A 19,580-nucleotide genomic window follows, 5' to 3' on the forward strand; every position below is an offset into this window, starting at 1 on the left:
AACCCCTCGAAAACATTATGTGGAATGAACTAAGCCAAACAGAAAGAAACACAGATTACATGTTTCCACACATATTTATGTTCCCAGAATAGGCAAATTCAAAGAGACAGAAAATAGAATTGAGGTTACCAGCAGCAAGGAGAAGGGGGGAAATGACCAGTTATTGTTTAATAGGTACACAGTTTGTTTGGAATAGTGAAACAGTTCTGGAAATACACAGTGGTGATGGTTACACAACACCATGAATGTACTCAATGCCACTGAATTGTACACTTAAAAATGGTTAAAATTGTAAATTTCATGTTATGGTTATTTCACCACAATAAAAAAGGCAACTTCAACTCTATTGACATAAAAAGTATGACTGTTTGTTTCACTTATTTTTTGAGATGGAGTCTCACTCTGTCACCCAGGCTGGAGTACAGAGGCACAATCTCGACTTACTGCAACCTCTGCCTCCCAGGTTCAAGCAATTCTCCTGCTTCAGCCTCCCGAGTAGCTGGGATCACAGGCGCCCACCACCACACCTGGCTAATTTTTGTATTTTTAGTAGAGACAGGGTTTCACCATGTCGGCCAGGATGGTCTTGGACTCCTGACCTCAAATGATCCACCCACCATGGCCTCTCAAAATGCTGGGATTACAGGCATGAGCCACCACACCTGGCCCATGTTTTTAAATTTATAATATATAAAAATGTTAAAATATGTGGTATTATCTTCAGTGTGAATTTTCTGATATTGAGGAAATAGCAAAAGTGAAGATCCTAGATGCTGCAATGACAAGCATTACAGTATTTTCTTTTTAAAATGCTCTCCAGTATGTCTCAAAGAAAACCTTCCTAAATCAGCAGCAATGAATTTTTTTCTAAGTGGGGGAGATTACAGGAGCTTCTTTTTGCTCACTTTTCTCTCTCAATTTCTCTAAAATGAACATGCACTGCATTTGATTTAAGAAAAGAGGTTTGTTTAATGAGAAATGTCCTTTCACCCTGTGAAAACATTGTGTGGATAATAAAGGGCCGAGTCAGGTGCCGGGGGCGCATGCAGGAAATGCTCAGCTGGACTCTGCCCTCAGACACTGCCCCACTGTTACACGGAGAAGTCCTCCCGGAGGTGAATCCGCTGATGCTGACACATGTTGGAACTGTGCCGGAAGGCCTTCCCACACTCACTGCACTTGTAGGGCTTCTCCCCGGTGTGGATCCTCCGGTGCTGAATCAAGTAATTGCTCTGGCTGAAGGCTTTCTTGCAATCACTGCATTTGTAGGGTTTCTCTCCGTGGTGCAACCTCTGGTGGTGAATGAGTCTGGAACTGTTGTGGAAGGCCTTCCCACACTCGCTGCACTTGTAGGGCTTTTCTCCTGTGTGAATTCTCTGATGCTGGATGAGGTGTGTGCTCTGGCTGAAAACTTTGCCACAGTCATTGCATTCATAGGGCTTCTCTCCAGTGTGGCTTCTCTGATGTTCCACAAGTTTGGTTTTTTGAATGAAAGCTTTCTCACATTCATTACATTTATAGGGTTTCTCTCCAGTGTGAATTCTCTGATGTTGGATAAGGTTAGAACTCTGGGTAAAGCCCTTGCCACATTCCTTGCACTCAAATGGCTTCTCTCCAGTGTGAGTCCGACGATGGCGGATAAGGATGGAGCCATCACTGAAGGCTTTCCCACAGTCATTACATTTATAGGGTTTCTCTCCAGTGTGGATCCTCTGGTGATAAATAAGGGAAGAGTAGGCGCTAAAGTGTTTCCCACACTCACCACACTTGTAGGGTTTCTCCCCAGTGTGAATCCTCTGGTGCTTCATGAGGTTGGGCCTCCGGGTGAATGTCTTCCCACACTCGTCACACCGGTAGGGAATCTCTCCTGAGTGCATCCTTCGGTGGTTGATGAACTCGCAGCTCTGGCTGAAGGCTTTCCCACACTCATCACATTTGTAGGGTTTCTCTTCACTGTGAAGCCGCTGATGCTTGACAAGGTTGGCACTGTACCTGAATGTTTTCCCACAGTAACTGCAATAATGCAATTTTTTCCCAGTAGGAATTTTCTGATCTTCTTTAACAACTAAGTTTGCACTCAAGATTTCCCCAGAGTCACGAACTGTCTTTGTTTTTTTTGACCTGTGTATGCGCTTATGGTTGTTGAGATAGGATCTCTGTTCAAAACTCTGCTCGCATATATCACATTTGTGAGGGCTCTGATCGGGAACAGCTCGTGACACCAACCTGAGGCTTCCCCCAGACCCCCCGCTGCTCTCCCCGTTGGTCAATGTGACTGCCCTGGGGCCTCTCTGCTCCAGCTTTTCCAGGCTCCCCTCTGCCTTCCTGATGTGGTCACAGGCTTCTACCGGCTCAGATGCCCGGGGAAAAATCCCCCTCGGCTGTCCTAGTTCTTCCTCACCAAATGTCTCCCGTGAAGTCAACTCCTTGTACTCAGTTCTGATCCCAAGAACTGAAACAAAAAACAGAACATCTAAGGGTCACCTGCTCTGACTCTGGAAGGCAGGCATGAGATGCTGCTGGCCACCTGTGGGGTACTGATTTGATCATCTCCAAAGTCACAACAGCCTTGCAAAGATGAGAGTCTGGAGCTCAGAGGCTTACGCAGCTCACCTAGGGCCGCAGTCATGTAGCCCTTCAAACACTCACTCCTTCCTTGATTTGACACTCACACAACAAACTTCTCCTGGGTGGCCACTTCCCAAGAATGGGGAGTGACAAGTACCCAAGTGGGGTCCTGCCACATGGCCCCTCAGAGACTGATACCAGCAGCCACACTCAGGATTGATTAGTCCTGGCCCCTACTTGCCAGCTGAGTCACCTGAGGCAACAATTCACCTACCTTTCTGAGCCTTGATTTCTCCATCTGTGGCCACATGGCACTCTCATGAGAACAAAACAGAGTAATACAACAGACTGACCATGAAGAACTGAGCCCAGTGCCCAGCACAGCAAGTTCCAGGTGCAAGCACCTCATGACTGCCACTTTGATTACTGCTCCCTTCCTAGTCCTAAGGGGCCTATCCTTCCACCCCTTGCCTGGCTCTGCACTGCACACGAATACAGGTGCTGAACACCAATATCGGCCAAGATGTGCAGCAGACAGTGCTCACATACTACTACAGGAGCCTGTGCTGGAGCTGCTGCTGTGGAGGATGGTTTGGCAACCTTATCTAAAGCTGCTCTATGAACATGCTGACTCAGCGACTCTGCTCCCAGGCACACACGCACCAGAAAGGTATTCCGGGCACCGGAGAGATCCATGCCCAAGAGCGTCCACAGCAGTCCTGTGCAACCCCAAACCTGGACAACTCAATGTCCTCCACAAGTAGAAGGGAACATAAATTGTGGTATGTTCATACAATAAAACAATGCAACCAAACAGACCACACTGCTGCTCCAAGAAACACAAGCAGCTCTCACAGTGTTCAGCAAAAGATGCCCTGTGTGCGTCTAGACAGAAAAATCCAAAGCAGGAAGCGGCCTCTTGTGACAGGAGTCAGAAGGAAGACCCCTGTGGGGAGCAGTGGGCAATGACAGAGGAGAGCCAGGGAGCTCCTGGGGACTGAAACAGTCTGTATTTTAATCTGAAGGATGATTTTTCATAAAAATTCACTGAGTTGTAAACGTAGGGTTTGTCTTATTTCTATAGCTATTTACATTCAAATAAGCAGATTTACAAAATAAGAAGTCCTTTGAGCCAGCAGTTCCTTCCTAGAATATCATCAGACACATGCAAAAAGGTGACCAGCAGAGCTATCCAATCTTTTGGCCTGCACTTCCAGTGAAGACATGACAGAGACTCATGCGCACAGAAATGGAAACACATTCCGTGTCTGCACGGCAGAACACACTATCATTCCTGTTAAGCAGCAGTGTCAGCCGGGCACGGTGGCTCACGCCTGTAATCCCAGCACTTTGGGTGGCCAAGGCAGGTGGATCACAAGGTCAGGAACTTGAGACCAGCCTGGCCAATATGGTGAAACCCCATCTCTACTAAAAATACAAAAACTAGCCAGGCGTGGTGGCGTGTACCTGTAGTCCCAGCTACTCGGGAGGCTGAGGCAGAAGAATTGCTTAAACCCAGGAGGCAGAGGTTGCAGTGAGCCGAGATCACACCACTGCACTCCAGCCTGGGCAACAGAGCAAGACTCTGTCTCAAAAAAAAAAAAAAAAAAAAGAATGGCTCACACCTGTAATCCCAGCACTTTGGGAGGCCAAGGTGGGAGGATTGCTGGAGCCCAGGGGTTCAAGACCAGCCTGGGCAACACAGTGAAATGCTGTCTCTACTAAAAATACATACATTAGCCAAGCGTGGTGGCAGGCACCTGTAGTCCCAGCTACTCAGGAGGCTGAGGCAGGAGAATCACTTGAAACTGGGAGGTGGAGGCTGCAATGAGCCGAGATTGCGCCACTGCACTCCAGCCTGGGCAACAGAGCAAGACTCTGTCTCAAAAAAAAAAAAAAAAAAAAAAAAAAGCAGTATCTGGGTCAGGTGCAATGGCAGTGGCTCACACCTGTAATCTCAGCACTTTGGATGGCCAAGGCGAGAGGATCACTTGAGCCCAGGAGTTCGAGACCAGACTGGGCAACATAGTGAAACCTCGTCTGTAAAAAAATCAAAACTTAGTGTGAGTGGCACATGACATGCCTGTGGTCCCAGTTACTCGGGAGGCTGAGATAGGAGGATCGCTTGAGTGCAGAAGGTCAAGGCTGCAGTGAGCCATAATCATACCACTGCACTCCAGCCTGGGTGATAGAGGGTGACCCTGTCTCAAAAAAAAAAAAGAAAGACTGTCCGTACATAACAGTGGAAAGGCCAGTGCTAGGAAAGGAATATCCTACAATACAACTGTGTCTGGGCAGTGAGATTCAGGGTGATGTGTACTCTCTCACTTTTCCGTAGTGTATTAATTTAGAAGAGAGGGGAATTAAGTGATAGTCTCCATCACTAGGCCCTCATTGTCTGGCATAAGCTCTGGAGGGCAGGGTTCTGTGGGGTTCTGCAGACCCTAACCTCCCCTTACAGCACCCATGGTCTGCACCTACTCACTCCCCTCTACACGGGACCTTGCCTGGAATGTCCATTCCTGTTTTCCACAGAAATGCTGCCCTGGAGAGATTCTGCTCAATAATCTCCCCACCAAGGTGCCCAGACTGAGAGAAGTGACCTGGACTTCAGCAAAGGCCACCGTCAGGCCTCCTGTGCTAGCCCCAATGCATCTTCCCCGCAGACTCCTGGTTCATTAAACAGACATGCTGGACCCTAACAAATGCTCATTCGGTGACTTGAGTTGGGGAGCAGACCCCCTCACGCACCTGGGCTGTTGACTCTCAGGTGCTCTCTCTCAGAGGTGCCCTGAACATCCAGGACCCAGGGCTCATCCCCTCGCTCCAACTGCGAGATCACTCCAGGCTTGGGGCCTGCAGGTCCTACTCCTGGGAAGGAGACAGGGACTGGGGTTGGTACCAAGGATACAGGGCAGCACCTAGTGCCGTCTCACCCTGGGGCAGCAGGGTAAGGGAGGCACAAGCAGAGGGGGTGATGGAAGCCTGGACACCCTCTGGAGGGCACTGAGATTGGGCTGGGGCAGTCCTGAGCATAAGGGAACAAGAGCTCAGGGGTTACCTCCACTAGGAGGTGTGCAACTCCACCCCCTGACCCCGGTCCCCCTGTCCCACCAGGGAGGGGTCTGCCTGGGACCTGGAGCGAGAGGGAAGGGAAGGGCTGACTCAGGAAGGTCCCAGCACTGCCCCTCCCCTCATCTTCTCAGATCAGGTGCCTACCTGGGATAAAGGTCATCACCTACCTCTGTGCCCAGGGGGTGAGGCCCCCAGCCCAGCCTCTGCTGAGCCCTTAGCCCCTAGGGCTGTTCCCAGAGCTTAGTCCTAGTGAGGGCCTTACCCAGTGAGACTAGGTTCCCGTAGGTCTCCAGCATCACGTCCCTGTAGAGGCCCCTCTGAGCAGGGCCCAGGCGGCCCCATTCCTCCCGAGAGAGGAACACAGCCACATCCTCGAAGGTCACCTCGGCCTGGAATGACAGCAACTGCTATAGCCCAGGTGTGGTCCAGAGTGGGCTGGCAGCGGCACGGAGGCAGCAGAAGCATGCTAAAGGCACCACCACAGTGGGTGGCTGCATGGGGGTCCCAGGGTCACCCCTACCATCACGTCAGCACCCCAAACCAGAGACACCTGACAGTGTTTGCCAAGGAAAGCCCTGGGTAAAGATTTCACTCCTCCCAGGAGGACAGATACTCACCTGGGGTGGGGCAGACAGGAACAAGGCTGCCATTGCCTAAGGGTTGGGCTTTCTGAGGGCGGTGCACAGGAGCTGGTCACTCAGGTGCTGAGAGAAGAGAACAGAACAAGTGGAGGCCCAGTCTGGCCCCTTCTTCCATAGCTCAGGCTACTTGGTGCTGCCATAAACAGCCCTGCCTGCCTCACTGGTCCACCCCCACCCATCCCAGTGGGGGTACTGCTAACTGGCCTCCCAGGCTCGTAAACAAGTTTTCCATTATCTCAGGTAGCAGAGCATATTACATATGCATCAAAGAAAATGCTAAACCATCACAGCCACACTTGATGCACCACTACCTTTCTACCCCCACATCCTCATGTCCTCACCTGTCTACCCTCACGTATGCACGTCCTCACCATCTGCTTCTTTGTTTGATCACCATTAAATAGTGTGGGCTCCCAGAGCTCGGGCCCTTCACAGCCTCCATACCAGCACTGGCCCCTGGGCCCACCTTATGTACTCTTAACCTGTCTTTTCTCCTTTGACTCCGCCACACTTCACAGCCCCCACGACCTGGTGTTGGGTCTGATCACCCCAACAATCACACCCGGTTAATTTTTTTGTACAGATGGGGTTTTGCCATGTTGCCCAGGCTGGTCTTGAACTCTTGAGCTCAAACAATCTTCTTGCCTCGGCCTCCCAAAGTCCTGGGATTACAGGAGTGCACCAAAGTGCCCAGCCTCCAGTCTCACCTCTATTGCCTGCTGCCCTCGGGCTGTCTATCCCCCTCCTCCTCTCTGGCATGCTAAGCTGTCTCATTCAGGAGGAAAACAACAATACTCATTCACTTTACATGGAAGAATGAAGACAAAATGTTAAGGGTTAAGGAAGAAAATTAAAAATGATAGAAGGGGCCAGGCTCGGTGGCGCACATCTATAATCCTAGCGCTTTGGGAGGCTAAGGCAAGAGGATAGCTTGAGCCCAGGAATTTGAGACAAGCCTGGGCAACGTAGGGAGACCTCAATGCTACCAAAGAAAAAAAAATTAGCCGGCTGTGATGGCACACACCTGTAGTCCCAGCTACTTGGGAGGCTGAGGTGGTAGGATCGCTTGGGCCCAGGAAGCAGAGGCTGCAGTGAGCTGTGATCACACCACTGCACTCCAGCCTGGGCGACAAAGCAAAATCCTGTCTCAAAATAAATAAGCAAAATAAGGTTGACTCACTTACCAGAAGCATGAGACTCTTGGATTAGGTACACATGATGCAACTATTTGGCCTAAAATAAAACAACACAGAAAGGCTAAATATCAGTAAATATTAGATCAAACACTAGTTAAAATAAAGCTGTGGTACCTACATACCTTTTCTATATCTTTAAAGCTTTTTATTGATGTATATTTATATTATAAAAGTTGACAAATCCTGAGTACACAGTTCAGTGGATCATCACGAACTGCACAAGCCCATGGAACCAGCACCACAGTCAAGAAAGAACAGGACAGGCCCTGCACGGTGGCTCATGCCTGGAATCCCAGCACTCTGGGAGGCTGGGGCGGGCGGATCACCTGAGGCCAGGAGTTGGAGACCAGCCTGGCCAACATGGTGAAACCTCGTTTCTACTAAAATACAAAAATTAGCTGGGTGCAGTGGCAGGCAGGCGTCTGTAATCCCAGCTACTCAGGAGGCTGAGGCAGAAGAATCGCTTGAACCCAGGAGGTGGAGGTTGCAGTGAGCCGAGATAATACCACTGCACTTCAGCCTGGGGGACAAGAGCAAGACTTTGTCTCCAAAAAAAGAAAAAAGAAAAGAAAGCAAAAATCACTAATAGGAATTAAAAAAAAATGCATATTACTAAAAGTCCACCAAAAAGCTTTAATAATTACAAGCAGGTATGGATCTATCAAAGAGGAACTGGTAAATCCTCCTCTGGAATGAGATTTTTTTTTTTTTAAGATGGAGTCTCGCTCTGTTGCCCAGGCTAGAGTACGGTGGTGCGATCTCGGTTCACTGCAAGCTCCGCCTCCCGGGTTCACACCATTCTCCTGCCTCAGCCTCCCGAGTAGCTGGGACCACAGATGCGTTTAATTTTTTTTTTATTTTTAGTAGAGACGGGGTTTCACTGTGTTAGCCAGGATGGTCTCAATCTCCTGACCTTGTGATCTGCCCACCTCGGCCTCCCAAAGTGCTGGGATTACAGGCGTGAGCCACCGTGCCCAGTTGAGATTTTTAACATACTTCCCTCAGAAACAAGTGGGTCAAGTAAAGAATCTCATGCTTAAAGCATAAAGAACACACTTTTTTTTCAACATACTGAACATTACCAAAAAAAGAGCCACAGAGAAAGTTTCAACAAATCCCAAAGGAATATATCATTGGCAAAATAATTCCTACCCATATTGTTGTTATATTAGAAATATACGATGAAAAGTTACCCTCTCTCCAGAAGAATACAAAAATGGAAACTAAAGTGGAAATAGAACCAAGCCTACCTAAAGAAAACTGTGCATCCTTAATAGACTCATTTTAACAGGAAAGACTGAAACAAACAATCTAAGTATTCAGCAAGAAATCAAATGCAGGCTGTGGCTCATGCCTATAATCCCAGCACTCTGGGAGGCCGAGGCAGGTAGATCACTTGAGGTCAGGAGTTCGAGACCAGTCTGACCAACACAGTGAAACCCCGTCTCTACTAAAAATACAAAAAATTAGCTGGGCGTGGTGGTGTGCGCCTGTAATCCCAGCTACTTGGGAGGCTGAGGCAGGAGAATTGCGTGAACTCAGGTGGCAGAGGTAGCAGTGAGCCGAGATCGAGCCCAGTGCGAGACTCCATCTCAAAAAAAAAGAAAGAAAGAAAGAAAGAAACAAATTCAAGGAAAGAATATGAAAGGAAACAAAACACAATTTAAAGAAACAGAAAACAATCTCTATAGTCATTCTTTGAAAATGCTAATAAAGTACACAAACACCTGGCAAATCCAATAAAGGGAACAAAAAAAGATGGAAAAGGGGCTGTGCACAGTTGCTCACGCCTGTAATCCCAGCACTTTGGAAGGCCAGGGTGAGTGATCTCTTGAGCCCAGGAGTCCAAGACCAGCCTGTGCAACATGGCAAAATCCCTCTCTACAAAAAATACAAAAATTAGCCAGGCATGGTGGCACATGCTTATAGTCCCAGCTACTTGGGAGGCTGAGGTGGGAGGATCGCTTGAGGCCAGGAGGCAGAAGCCACAGTGAGTCGAGATCATACCACTGCACTCCAGCTGGGGTGACAGAGCCAGAGCCAGAGCCTATCTCAAAAAAAAAAAAAAAAAAAGAAAATAGATGGAAAAGTAGAAAAGGAAATGCTACCAAGAACAAAAAAGGAAAGAGTGTATATTTAGGGCAGTTTGAATCTATGCTCCTAGGTTAAAAAAATAATAATAATTTCAAATAGATTAAAAAAAAAAGAGCAAAAGGCCAGGTATGGTTGGCTCATGCCTGTAATCCCCATACTTTGGGAAGCCAAGACAGGAAGATCGCTTGAGCCCAGGAGTTCAAGCTCAGCCCGGGCAATATACTGAGACCCCATCCCTACGAAAAATTAAAAAAATTAGCAGGGCTTGGTGGCACATGCCTGTAGTCCCAGCTACTTGGGAGGCTGAGGTGGGAGGATCACTTGACCCCAGGAGGCATAGCAATAGTTCTCAGAGTGTGGCTCAGGGACCCTGGGGTTCCATGCATTCAAGTTTGTGTTCACAACACTAAGAGGACACATTAGAAGCACGTGCAGTAGAGTCAGTGACAAGAGAGGGATGTTCCCTCTCAGAGCCTGCTGCTATTCAACATCCTAGCCAGCGCAGTAAGTCACAGAAAAAAGAAATACAAGCTACAAGGATCAGAAGAAAAAAGACAAACTTGCCATTCTTTGAAAATGATAAAAACAATCTACATAGAAAATCCAAGAGTATCAATCCACTGTTGGGATGACAGGAGTTCAACAGCATTGCCACAAACAAGGTCAATACAGAATAATTAATACCACTCCTATTCGTTAGCAATCAGCAACTGAAAACTGACCATTCATAATAGTTACAAAAACTATGCAGTACATTAAGTCTTAAAAAAAGTTATGTATGTAATGGACAACATTATAAAACTTCATTGAAGGCCGGGCGCGGTGGCTCAAGCCTGTAATCCCAGCACTTTGGGAGGCCGAGACGGGCGGATCACGAGGTCAGGAGATCGAGACCATCCTGGCTAACATGGTGAAACCCCGTCTCTACTAAAAATAAAAAAAAAAACTAGCCGGGCGAGGTGGCGGGCGCCTGTAGTCCCAGCTACTCCGGAGGCTGAGGCAGGAGAATGGCGTAAACTCACGGGCAGAGCTTGCAGTGAGCTGAGATCCGGCCACTGCACTCCAGCCCAGGCGACAGAGCAAGACTCCGTCTCAAAAAAAAAAAAAAAAAAAAAAAAACTTCATTGAAGTACCTTAGAAAAGTTTATGCAGAAACAGACCATGTTTCTAAACAGGAGGGCTCAATAATATAAAGATATCAATTCTCCCCAAGTTAAATTTATTCTGTGCAATTACAATAAGCATTTCAACAGGACATTATATCTGACAGAAATGACTCCAAATACCACATGAAATAGTAACGATCTAAGATTAGCCAAGGCAGTGTGGCTGGGCACAGTGGCTCACGCCTGTAATCCTAGCACTTTGGGAGGCTGAGGCAGGCGCATCACGAGGTCAGGAGATGGAGACCATCCTGGCTAACGTGCTGAAACCCCGTCTCTACTAAAAATACAAAAAAATTAGCCAGGTGTGGTAGCATGCACCTGTAGTCCCAGCTACTCCGAAGGCTGAGGCGGGAGAATGGCGTGAACCCTGAAGGCAGAGCTTGCAGTGAGCCAAGATCACACCACTGCACTCCACCCTGGGAGACAGAGCAAGACTCTGTCTCAAAAAAAAAAAAAAAAAAAAAAAAGTTAGCTAAGGCAATACCAAAAAAATAACTGAAGGAGACAAGGGTGTGCCCTACTAGATATTGAGACTTAGGCTTTGGTAATGGAAAGTGAAGTTTAAGTATAGGAAAAAAGATAATGGAAGACATCTATACATATGTTAATATACCTGCAATATCAATGGCAATGAAGAAGGACAATAAATGGTATTGGCACAACTGGTTTTCCATTGGAAAATAAAATTAGTTCCCTGCCTTCTATGGTACACAAATATTTCGGGCAGGTTAAAGACTTAAACATTTAAAAAACAAAAAAAACAAAAAAGGCCGGGTGTGCTGGCTCACGCCTGTAATCCCAGCACTTTGGGAGGCTGAGGTGGGTGGATCACGAGGTCAGGAGTTCAAGACCAGCCTAGCCAAGATGGTGAAACCCTGTCTCTACTAAAAATACAAAAATTAGCCAGGTGTGGTGGCGCGCGCCTGCAATCCCAGCTACTCGGGAGGCTGAGGCAGAAGAATCATTTGAACCGGGGAGGTGGAGGTTGCAGTGAGCCAAGACCATGCCACTGCACTCCAGCCTGGGTGACCAAGCAAGACTCTGTCTCAAAAAAATACATAAAAATGTAAATAAGTAAATAAATAATAAAAGCCTATAAAGAAAATGATTGTTTGATTCCATTAAAAAGGAAAAAAGGGCCGGGCGCGGTGGCTCAAGCCTGTAATCCCAGCACTTTGGGAGGCCGAAACGGGCAGATCACGAGGTCAGGAGATCGAGACCATCCTGGCAAACACGGTGAAACCCCGTCTCTACTAAAAAATACAAAAAACTAGCCGGGCGAGGTGGCGGGCGCCTGTAGTCCCAGCTACTCGGGAGGCTGAGGCAGGAGAATGGCGAGAACCCGGGAGGCGGGGCTTGCAGTGAGCTGAGATCTGGCCACTGCACTCCAGCTCGGGCGACAGAGCAAGACTGCGTCTCAAAAAAAAAAAAAAAAGGAAAAAAGGCCAGGCTTGGTGACTCACACCTGTAATCTCAATGCTTTGGGAGGTGGAGGTGGGCAGATTGCTTGAGCTCAGGAGTAGGAAACCACCCTGGGTAATATGGTGAAACCGCAGCTCTACAAAAACTAGCCCACGTGGTGGTGTGAGCCTGTGGTCCCAGGCAAAACCTCAGGTGGCTGAGGTAGAAGGATCGCTTGAGAGTGGGAGATGGAGGCTGCAGTGAGCCAAGATTGTGTCACTACACTCCAGCCCGAGCAAGACCCTGTCTCAAAAAAAAAAGAAAAAGGATTCTGCACAAGACACCACAAAATTAAAAGGCAAGCAGACAAGCTAGAGAATGAAAGATATTTGCAAACATGTAACAAAACATAAATATACAGAATATATTTAAAAATTTTTTTAATAAGAAAAATGTCACAATTTTGAACAAATGAACACAGGATAGGACCTGGCAAACCCTGTAGTCCCAGCTACTCAGCAGGCTGAGGCAGGAGGATCACCTGAACCTGGGAGTTCTGGGCTGCAGTGTGCTATGCCAACTAGGTTCGGCATCAATATGGTGACATCAGGGAGCAGGGGACCACCATGCTGCTTAAGGAGGGGTGAACCAGCTTAGGTGGGAAACAGGGCAGGTCAAAACTCTGGTGCTGATCAGTAGTGGGATCACGCCTGTGAGTGGCCACTGCACTCCAGCCTGGGCAACATAGTGAGACCCCCCATCTCTAATTTTTTAATTAAAAAAAAAAAAGGTAAATAAAACCAGACTCTCCCCATAGATTGGGGAAATATAAAATACTTCATAATATCAAATGTTGAGGACACCGTAAACTGGTACAGTGACTCTAGAAATACATCTGGCCCTACCTGGTAGAACTGAAACCCTGCAAAACTCTCTGTGGGGAAACCTAACTCAAAGTATGTACTCTATGGAGACTTGCTAAGGCACACAAGAAAAACACAAGAATGTTACCATGTGCCTGTGTAAAAGAAGAAAAAACTTCAGCGTCTATCAGCAAAGTCACAGTGCTGAAAAGTAATGCCAAGGAGATAGAGCAGTTATAAGGCTGAGAAAAACTGTCAGATATAGAATATCCACAGTATAATACATACGTAGATTTTTTTTTTTTTGAGACGGAGTCTTGCTCCATCGCCCGGGCTGGAGTGCAGTGGCGCGATCTCGGCTCACTGCAAGCTCTGCCTCTCGGGTTCACGCCATTCTCCTGCCTCAGCCTCCTGAGTAGCTGGGACTACAGGTGCCCGCCACCACGCCCGGTTAATTTTTTTGTATTTTTTAGTAGAGACGAGGTTTCACCGTTAGCCAGGATGGTCTCGATCTCCAGACCTTGTGATCCGCCCGCCTCGGCCTCCCAAAGTGCTGGGACTGCAGGCATGAGCCACCACACTCGGCCATACATATGTAGATTTTTAAGAGACAAAAACAATATTAGGTATGTAGAGATACAAGAAAACGAGACTGGGCGCAGTGGCTCACGCCTGTAATCCCAGCACTTTGGGAGGTCGAGGCGGGCGGATCACTTGAGGTCAGGAGTTCGAGACCAGCCTGGCCAACATGGTTAAACCCCATCTCTACTAAAAACACAAAATTAGCCGGGCGTGGTGGCGAGCGCCTGCAATCCCAGCTACTCTGGAGGCTGAGACAAGAGAGCTGCTTGAACCCGGGAGACGGAGGTTGCATTGAGCCTCCAGCCTGGGCGACAGAGCGAGGCTCCGTCTCAGAAAAAGGAAGAGAGAGAAAGGAAAGAAAGAAAAGAAAAAGAAAAGAAGGAAAAGAAAGAAGAAAGAAAGAGGAGAAACAAAAACCTGGCTGCCTGGCTGCGGGGAGAAAAGCCCCCGACCGCTAGAAGCGAGGAGGGTGGGGTGGAGGGAAGGCACCAGCAGAGGGAGCAGCAAGGAGGAGCGCGGACGCTAAACGCAGGAGGGGCGAGATCCGCAGAGGGCTGGGAGGACCGAGAGACGCACGACCCCGCCCCTGAAAAGCTGACAGGAGAGGGGCGTGGGAGGCAGCCGGGATGAGGCCTCGGGTCGCTGGGACCAAGGGGTCTGGAGCGCATCGGGACGCAGAAGCCGCCCTGTGCTGCAGGAGTCCAGGGGGGCCCGCGTGGGGCAAGGGAGCTGTGAGGGGCTCGAGGGCGGAAGGAGCCCCGTGAGGAGCGACCCCGGAGCTGGGAGAGGGCGGCGAAGCGCAGTCCGTACTCAAGGCCTTGTCCGGGGTCCCTGGAACAGGAAGTGCCGCTGATGGCGGGACGGACCCAGGCCTGGAGCACCGCAACAGAACCGGGCACGGGCGCAGTGCGCAGGGAGGGGTCTGCGCCCCGCGCGCCCGCCCCCGCCGGGCTCACACTCACCTCAGCGCCGCGGAGCAGGACGGCCGCCCAACATCGCCCGTTCGGCCCTCCCGCCCCGCCAATCGGTGCCGACCCGGAAGTGACGTCAGCCAACTGTCCGGGTCCGAGGCGCCGTCCGGGCCGCTCTGGGAAGCTAGGACTCCTCGTCTCGGCTGCCCACCTCCCTGGCTCGCAGTAAGGCTCCGGGGACCCGCGAATGGCAAAGCCGTAAAGCGGAACGCTGCCACCGGGTGGCAGTCCGAAGCCACGGCCCGGAGGCCTCAGAACTGGGGCGATGGTTAGAGTCGAAAACATACTAATCTTTTCCTTTTTCTAATAAATTCTCTCCCTAATGAGCCACGAAAGGTGCCGCAAACAAGAAAGAACTAGGTCCCTTCCTTCACAGAGAAACGGGAACCGCACCCTTCCTTGGGGCTAAGAGAGGATGCTTACTGGCCCAAGAAGCCTGTCTTGGGTTTAACCCACGGCCCCTCATCCCTGACTCCTGTAAATGGAGCCCAGTGTTCACTCTGGAGAAAGGGTTTTCGGGTGCCTGAGCTGCTTCTGGAGCAAACTTTCCCTGATGGCCGGTCCTTCGGCCAAGCCCTGCATCCACTTTGCCCAGAAGGGAGCAGAAAAGCAGTGACCGCTTATGGCCAAGCTAAGCATCTAGTGCTTTCCCAAAACCCTCTTTCCAGATGCCCCTCCATCCTTCAGGAGGAAACACCATCCTCCTGGATTCTCAACCTAGGACCCTGGGACCGCCTTGCGAATGACAGGGGATCTAAACCAGGTCCCCTAGCTACTGGCGGGCGGTCAGGGCGGGAGTGGGAGGACCACATGAGGCCAGGGGTTTGAGACCAGCCTGGCAATAGCGAGAGCCTGTCTAAAATAAACAGGCCCTGCTGGGTCACTGCCTAGGTGTGGTGGGCGCCCAAAGACAGGTGGGGCCATGCCAGCAGGATCAGGAAAGCAAGATCATGAAATGCGGGGTAAGGTTCACTCTAGAAACAGCGTGGACCATGACAGTCAGGGACCACCCTGCAGCCAGTTAGGAATTGTCATCCCGGAGTGACCATGGAAGCCTAAGGTGGCCTATTCTCACCTGCCAGGCACTCTCCAAGTCTATAGGCAGAGCACACCGTGCCTCATTCTGCCTGCTGCAGTTCCACAGGAGTGTTGTTAGGGGCAGTAATCTATCTGCAGCTGCTGCATTTGCTGGTGGAACTTCCTTGTGTGAAAGCGCTGATAGGATGCTGTCCTGGGATCTCCTCGTGGTTAAGGGACAAGATGCCATGGGCTATGGCCAAACAGGAAGCCCCTCCACCTGCCTTGTGACCGCAACCAGCTTACTTGCCCTTCCATTGCAGGGGGCGGTTCCCTGACACTTCCAACCTGATTCCACTCAGAATCACCACCTTCAGCCTCACTTGTCACTACCAAAGCTAGAGAGAAGGTAGGTATCTGCCCCTGCCAGTAGGGAAAGGCCATGTGCTCAGAATAAGGTAATCAATGCAGCTTTGGGGGCTGTTCCTGGTTAGTTTCTCTGCAGTGTATGGCTCTGGGTGGGTGGGTGAAGGGACTCTTGGGTGCTCTGGGATCCCCATACACGCACTGCATACATTCATCCCTTTGTTCAGCAATCCCAGCAGTGACCTGGGACCCCACACTCAATCACCACCCTCAACCTCACCTGTCACTATCAGGATAGAAAATGAGGTAAGGCATGAGGCTCCACCCACAGGAAAAAGCACCCAGAACCCTCCAGTCAGTGACCACTCCCCACCATGGCAGGGTGGGAATGCATACAGGGTGCTCCCAGTCGTCTGCAGAACAGAATGGTAAAGGCCAGGCTAGGAATAACTTCCTGGCTGTAGACAGAGTGTCTGTCCCACGTTCCTCCAGGCCCATCCCAAGTTCTCAGTGCAAGACAGACACCTGCAAGCCCGGTATCCCTGGCAGTGACTTTACAAAAACACACTGACATCAGCAGGGCTGTACCCAGTACGGAGGGGAAGGATGTAGCCAAAGACCATGGGCAAAGGAACGCCTCAGGTGCTGAGCAAGTTAGCAGTGAGCTGGCCGAGTGAGGGTATGGTCCAGAACACCAGGCTCATGATTGTGTCCTATCTGTTTCCTGTTCCTCAGTTTCCCCATATGTGAAATAAGTGCTTACATCCAAGCACTGCAAGCCATGGTACTGAGTCACCCACCTAAGTGTCTTGGTCCCCTCTGTGTAGAAGCAAGGGTCTTGCCCAGGGTACCTGCACCTCATTTCTAGTTGTAGACTTTCCCTTCACGCTTCCACCACTCATTGGTGGTCTACTCCAGTAGTCTACCTTCCTCCCAGTACCAACCAGGGGATCCCACAGAAATCCTCCCAGCAGGGACCCCTCCCTTTGAAACCATGGGGGTGGGCACAGCCTGGTGGCATAAAGACAAACTTTATTGAGGCTCTCAGCACTAGTTTTCTTTCTCCTGCACAGTCTTGGTTCCCCGGAGACGTCCAGTCCGGCGGGCAGCAATGAGACCCACTTTGCGGCCAGCAGGGGCATCTCTGCGGATGGTAGAGGGCTTGCCGATGTGCTGGTGGTTGCCACCTCCGAAAGGATGCTCCACAGGCTGTAGGCAGAGGAAGATGGCTTTAGAATGCGGGTGAGCCCACCTCCTTCAGGAGGGTTGGAGCAAGATCAACAGTCCTGTGACTACAAACCACCACCCACTGCTCCTCCCACTGCAGATGTCCCTCCTGCAGGGCCACCTATGGATGGGACTTGCCTGCTCGTGTGGCCACCGTGCCTTGAATACCCAATCCTGCATTTCTGCATTACTTACATTCATGGCCACACCCCGTACTCGTGGCCAGCAGTTCCTCTTTGCCTTATATTTGTGGTAGGCCCGGCCAGCCTTCAAGATGGGTTTGTCAATTCGGCCACCTCCAGCCACCACACCTGTAAGGGAGATCAGGTACCTCAGGGAACCTCTAGTCGGTCAGAGCACCCCCACCGCCTCCCCTCAATCTCCTGTCACGCACCTTCACAATACTACATCCAACTACCCAGCAAAAAGCCCATTCGCCTCCACCCTAGAGAGCCCCTTGCACCCTGTGAGCCGACATCCAGTTTCTTCAATCCACACTGGGCAGTCAAGCCAAGGCCCTCACCTCTATCACCCAGAATGCTGGCTGAGCTCCAAGCACAGGGAAGCACCCCTTCACCATGTGTGAGACATCCGGCAGGTCACTCAACTTGACACGGGACACTTGATTCAGCCTGCCCCATCTCAGCTTTGCTTATTCCAGGAATACCACCTCAGGGCCTCCCCTGTGCGAGGCTGAGTTCGTAACAAGGATTCCAATGTTCCCAACAGCACAGCGAGTTAACCAAGACTCAAATCCTCCTTCACTCACTCAGGAGGTGTTTTTGAGAAAGTCACAACTCTCTCCCTGCCTTATCTGAAAAAGCTGTTAACCAACTGTATGCAAGTACAGCAATCAGGAAGCCCAGACTAGAATTCAAGTCCCAAGTGACTTAATCCCAATCTCATTTAATGCCACAACAGCAATAAGGCAGGCACTATTGTGCCCATTTTACAGTGACGAAAACTGAGACTACAGAATAACCTCAAACTTACAAAACCCAAGTTTTGAAACAACAGGTAATTCCAGGAACCAAGTCTAGCTACTGGCTGTCCGCCAGCGCTCACAGCCTGTTCACCCAACAGCCCTCAGCATTCAACTGCTGCCTGGTACTCACCAACCACAGCTCTGTTGGCTGAGGAGATAACCTTCTTGGAACCGGAGGGCAGCTTCACACGGGTCTTCTTGGTCTCAGGGTTGTGGGAGATAACGGTGGCATAGTTCCCTGATGCCCGGGCCAGCTTGCCACGGTCTCCAGGCTTCTCCTCCAGGCAGCACACGATCGTACCCTCAGGCATGGTGCCCACAGGGAGCACATTGCCAATGTTGAGCTGGGCTGCAAAGGGAAGCAGCATCAGGCCGTCAGCGCGGTAAGAGGCAATGCGACCCCCACTCGCTCTAAGTAGCGCGCGAAGTTGCGAGCACAGCATTCAACATCCAGCCTCCCGGGGCAGCTCTCTGAGCACCCACCAGTGCTCACCGTAGCCACTGGCCTGGCCCCCCGTATGTCCCCACCCCAACATTCTGCTGCGAGGTTCCCACACCGGTTTAGGACGTTAACTCCTCAGGCAACACCCAGACCTCTCCCCACCCCGACCTTGCTTCCCCGCCGCGATGCTAACCCTTCTTGCCGCAATACACAAACTGTCCCGTGTGAATGCCCTCGGCGGCAATGAACAGCTCCGTCCGCTTCTTAAACCGGTACGGATCCCGGAAGACCACCTTGGCGAGCGGCGCGCCGCGGCCCGGGTCGTGGATGATGTCCTGCGGGCAGGGGCGGCGTAAGTGCGGCGTTCCGGCCGGGAGTCCCGTCCCCTCCCGCCCCGCCCTGGCCAGCGTTCCGCACCTTCACGATGCCCTTGATATAGCCGTGCCGCTCGGCGAAATCCACGGCGCGCAGGCGCGCAGCGCCCTTACGGTGCTTCACGTGCGCGCGAAACACAGACCCGGCGCCCTTCCTCTGTCCACGGATCACACGGCCCATGACGACGGGTCCTGGGGGCGATTCACGGTTAGCGCGTCCGGGCGGCCCGGGCACCCCCGCCAGCCCGGCTTTCCGGGACCTTGCCTCCAAGGCCGCCGCGCCCACCACCCGCTATCCTCTCCGCGGGCGCCCGCACCGCCATCCTCTCAGGAGGGCCGGCCCGCGTCTCAGCGCGCCTCAAGGAGAAGGATGGCGGCGGATACTGCCCATGCCGCAGAGCCGCAAGCACGACCTACCAGCTTACTAGCGCTGCCGAAAGAGGAAACGCGACGTCCGCGAGCCGCCTTATCTTCCGGGGCGGGGCCCAGGGCCGCGACACCTTCCGGGCGCGCCACGGCCAGTCCAGCGCGGTGCACGCCGGGCTTGTAGTCACCAGTGGCCGCCGGCCCCGCCTACTTTTCCGCCGCTGGGGCCCCCGCGCAGGCGCACCG

The 19,580-nt window shown here is 51.1% G+C and overlaps 2 protein-coding genes across 4 annotated transcripts; both read right to left on the reverse strand.

Moving 5' to 3' along the window:
- Positions 1-944: 944 nt before the first annotated feature.
- Positions 945-14,638, reverse strand: ZNF34 (zinc finger protein 34). Of its 3 annotated transcripts, none has more exons than XM_010375190.2 (6): positions 14,549-14,638; positions 7,469-7,517; positions 6,261-6,347; positions 5,906-6,032; positions 5,320-5,439; positions 945-2,452 (listed from the first exon to the last, which is right to left on the reverse strand). In XM_010375190.2, the coding sequence occupies exons 3-6, from the start codon at positions 6,291-6,293 to the stop codon at positions 1,092-1,094; spliced, it is 1,641 nt and encodes a 546-aa protein (XP_010373492.2). In that variant the 5' UTR covers positions 6,294-6,347; positions 7,469-7,517; positions 14,549-14,638; the 3' UTR covers positions 945-1,091. The 3 variants fall into 3 exon arrangements, with proteins under 3 accessions (XP_010373492.2, XP_030777635.1, XP_010373494.2); XM_030921775.1 differs by lacking the exon at positions 14,549-14,638 and adding an exon at positions 14,397-14,496; XM_010375192.2 differs by lacking the exon at positions 5,320-5,439.
- A 2,314-nt stretch (positions 14,639-16,952) lies between these two features.
- Positions 16,953-19,491, reverse strand: RPL8 (ribosomal protein L8). Its single transcript, XM_010375189.2, has 6 exons — positions 19,386-19,491; positions 19,012-19,160; positions 18,788-18,929; positions 18,283-18,501; positions 17,363-17,478; positions 16,953-17,149 (listed from the first exon to the last, which is right to left on the reverse strand). The coding sequence occupies exons 2-6, from the start codon at positions 19,147-19,149 to the stop codon at positions 16,991-16,993; spliced, it is 774 nt and encodes a 257-aa protein (XP_010373491.1). The 5' UTR covers positions 19,150-19,160; positions 19,386-19,491; the 3' UTR covers positions 16,953-16,990.
- Between the last annotated feature and the right edge of the window lie 89 nt (positions 19,492-19,580).

The sequence above is a fragment of the Rhinopithecus roxellana genome, chromosome 17 (genome assembly GCF_007565055.1).
Source record: "Rhinopithecus roxellana isolate Shanxi Qingling chromosome 17, ASM756505v1, whole genome shotgun sequence".
In the NCBI taxonomy this organism is placed as follows: Eukaryota; Metazoa; Chordata; class Mammalia; order Primates; family Cercopithecidae; genus Rhinopithecus; species Rhinopithecus roxellana.